The sequence below is a fragment of the Anastrepha obliqua genome, chromosome 1, assembly GCF_027943255.1.
Source record: "Anastrepha obliqua isolate idAnaObli1 chromosome 1, idAnaObli1_1.0, whole genome shotgun sequence".
Lineage (NCBI taxonomy): Eukaryota > Metazoa > Arthropoda > Insecta > Diptera > Tephritidae > Anastrepha > Anastrepha obliqua.
In genome coordinates this window covers 132,263,252-132,265,394 of record NC_072892.1, presented here as the reverse complement: position 1 = coordinate 132,265,394, position 2,143 = coordinate 132,263,252, and the positions used below count along the sequence as shown (strand labels likewise).

At 50.2% G+C, this 2,143-nt stretch overlaps 1 protein-coding gene across 1 annotated transcript; it reads left to right on the top strand.

Annotated features, from left to right (window-relative positions):
- The first annotated feature begins 774 nt into the window (after positions 1-774).
- LOC129237261 (uncharacterized) lies at positions 775-1,877 on the top strand. The gene is made up of 2 exons (XM_054871890.1): positions 775-1,826; positions 1,868-1,877. Exons 1-2 carry the CDS (start codon positions 775-777, stop codon positions 1,875-1,877), a joined length of 1,062 nt encoding a protein of 353 aa, XP_054727865.1.
- The last annotated feature ends 266 nt before the right edge of the window (positions 1,878-2,143 follow it).

Genomic DNA, 2,143 nt, shown 5'->3' with positions numbered 1-2,143 from the left:
GTTGCTCCATTGCTCGTGCATGCCGGTTTGTTGGGCAGTACTCTCTGAGAGCAGGAGTGTGAGTCGAGTGGCGAATCTCCTGGCTGTCTGTTGGGATTGCAGCTTTTCGATGTTGAACATTCTTTGCGTAGGTAGATGTACGTTTTTTGCTGCACAGAGGTGGGTGCGCAGTTTGGCTGCAACAAGGTAATGATCCGAGTCGATGTTGGGTCCTCGGATCGTACGTACATCTAATACACTAGAAGCGTGGCTTCCATTTATCGCAACATAATCGATTTGGTTTCGCGTTTTCGGATCAGGAGGCAACCACGTTGCTTGGTGTATTTTCTTATGCTGGAATCTGGTGCTGTAGATTACTATGTTTCGGGCTCCGGCGAAGTCGATCAGCCTCTGTCCGTTACCGGATCCTTCGTTGTGCAGGCTGAATTTTCCGACTGTGGGACCAAAAATTCCCTCCTTGCCCACCGTGGCGTTGAAGTCGCCAAGCACGATTTTTATGTCGCGGCGGGGGCATCGCTCATAGGAATGTTCCAAGCGCTCATTCCCAAGTCAAGGTGTGCTTGGAATCGTGCCGAGGACTGAATGGTGCAGGGAATTAAAACATGTGCATCGCGAACGGAGTTTCCCTCTCGAATACCTGGCCGCTTTCGAGAGTAACTGTGGCCTTACCGCGGTAAGGGGCGCTGCCGCGGGGGACCCCATTACTTCCCCTAAATACTCGTGGGTTGTGGAGCTTGACGTAGTCAGGCGAAGCAACCGTAAGAAACAGATGATATGAACACACAAAAAAACGAACAAAACAAAAAATTTGTGCCGCGCTGCGACACAATACCATCCTCCGAGGAGGATACCCTGCTGGCCTCTAGTCAAGAAACGGCTGAGTCAGCAAAGAGTAAGGGAAGTACCAGCCATAGCACACCCCTACTAAACAAGCAACAACAACAACAAAAAGTTCTACCACAAACCTCGAAAAAGGCGGCGGACGGCACTCAGAGAGAGAGTCAGGCCGCTAGAAAACACAAATCCGAGGGTGCCCTCATGAAGTCTCGCTACACGAAGGCGAGGTTCATTCTAAGCAAGATTGCCAAAAATGAACTCGCTGGAGCGACTGACGAGTGCGACGCGGCCGACAAACTGAAATACCAGCAGGTGGTTAAGGAGTACGAAGACTTCTTATCCAACAAACCCAAGGAGGACAACAAAAAAAAAGGCGATGCGATGAAAAGGAACAGGTCACAGGACGTGATCGACCAGGCACCGAAGAGACCTAAGGTGTCCAGCAGCATCGAAGAAACAAAGCAACGACCGTTCAGTGAGGTGGTTAAGGATAACCTCCTATATGCACTGATCGACGAGACCACAAACAGCGGTAAAGTGGTCCTGCAGAAGTGGGGGCAAGTGGAGGCCAAACTGTCCAAGCTCGTGTTAGACAAGCATGTGGTTGGAGCACAGGGCGGAACTCTCCCTTCCTTCGATTCTGCAGGAGTACTTCGCGGCTGTAGGGTTATCAAGTGCGACGACGACTGGTCAAGGGTTGTCCTAGAAAGGTGTGTTGCTGAGATCAGCAGCACACTGGAAGGCTTAAAACTTAAGCTTATTCCGGCCAAGGACATCCCCTGCCCTCCTCGCGCTCGCATTTGGCTGCCGGTGGTGGACTTGAGCGGTGCAGAAGTGCTGAAGTACCTGCAGTCACACAACCATGCGGTGCCGATGGACGACTGGGCAATCGTGAAGGCAGAAAAACCGCAAAAGAGCAGCATGTCATTCGTTCTGCAGATTAACGATGAGTGCCTGCCAATACTAAAACAACACGACAACAAAATGCGGTTTGGTCTAAGAAAGGCCAAACTAAAAATTTTCAAAGCAGACAGCAATGAAAATGAGGAAGACCCAGATGAGGCAGACAACAATATACAGCTAGAAAGACTAGAAAAGCTCGACCTAGCTGAAGACAACAACAAATCCGATGCCTAGAGCCATACAGGTGAATCTGCAGCACTCGAAATGTGCTACAGAGAACTTGGATGTCTTCCTCAGGGAAGGGGACATCGACATCGGTTTCATACAGGAGCCCTGGGTCAGAGACAACGAGATTAAGGGATTCCAAGACAACAAGAGCATCAACATATTCTACAACAAAGCA

Excerpts from the sequence above, each read along its gene's own strand:
- LOC129237261 (XM_054871890.1), top strand. The coding sequence starts at position 775 with ATGAACACACAAAAAAACGAACAAAACAAAAAATTTGTGCCGCGCTGC.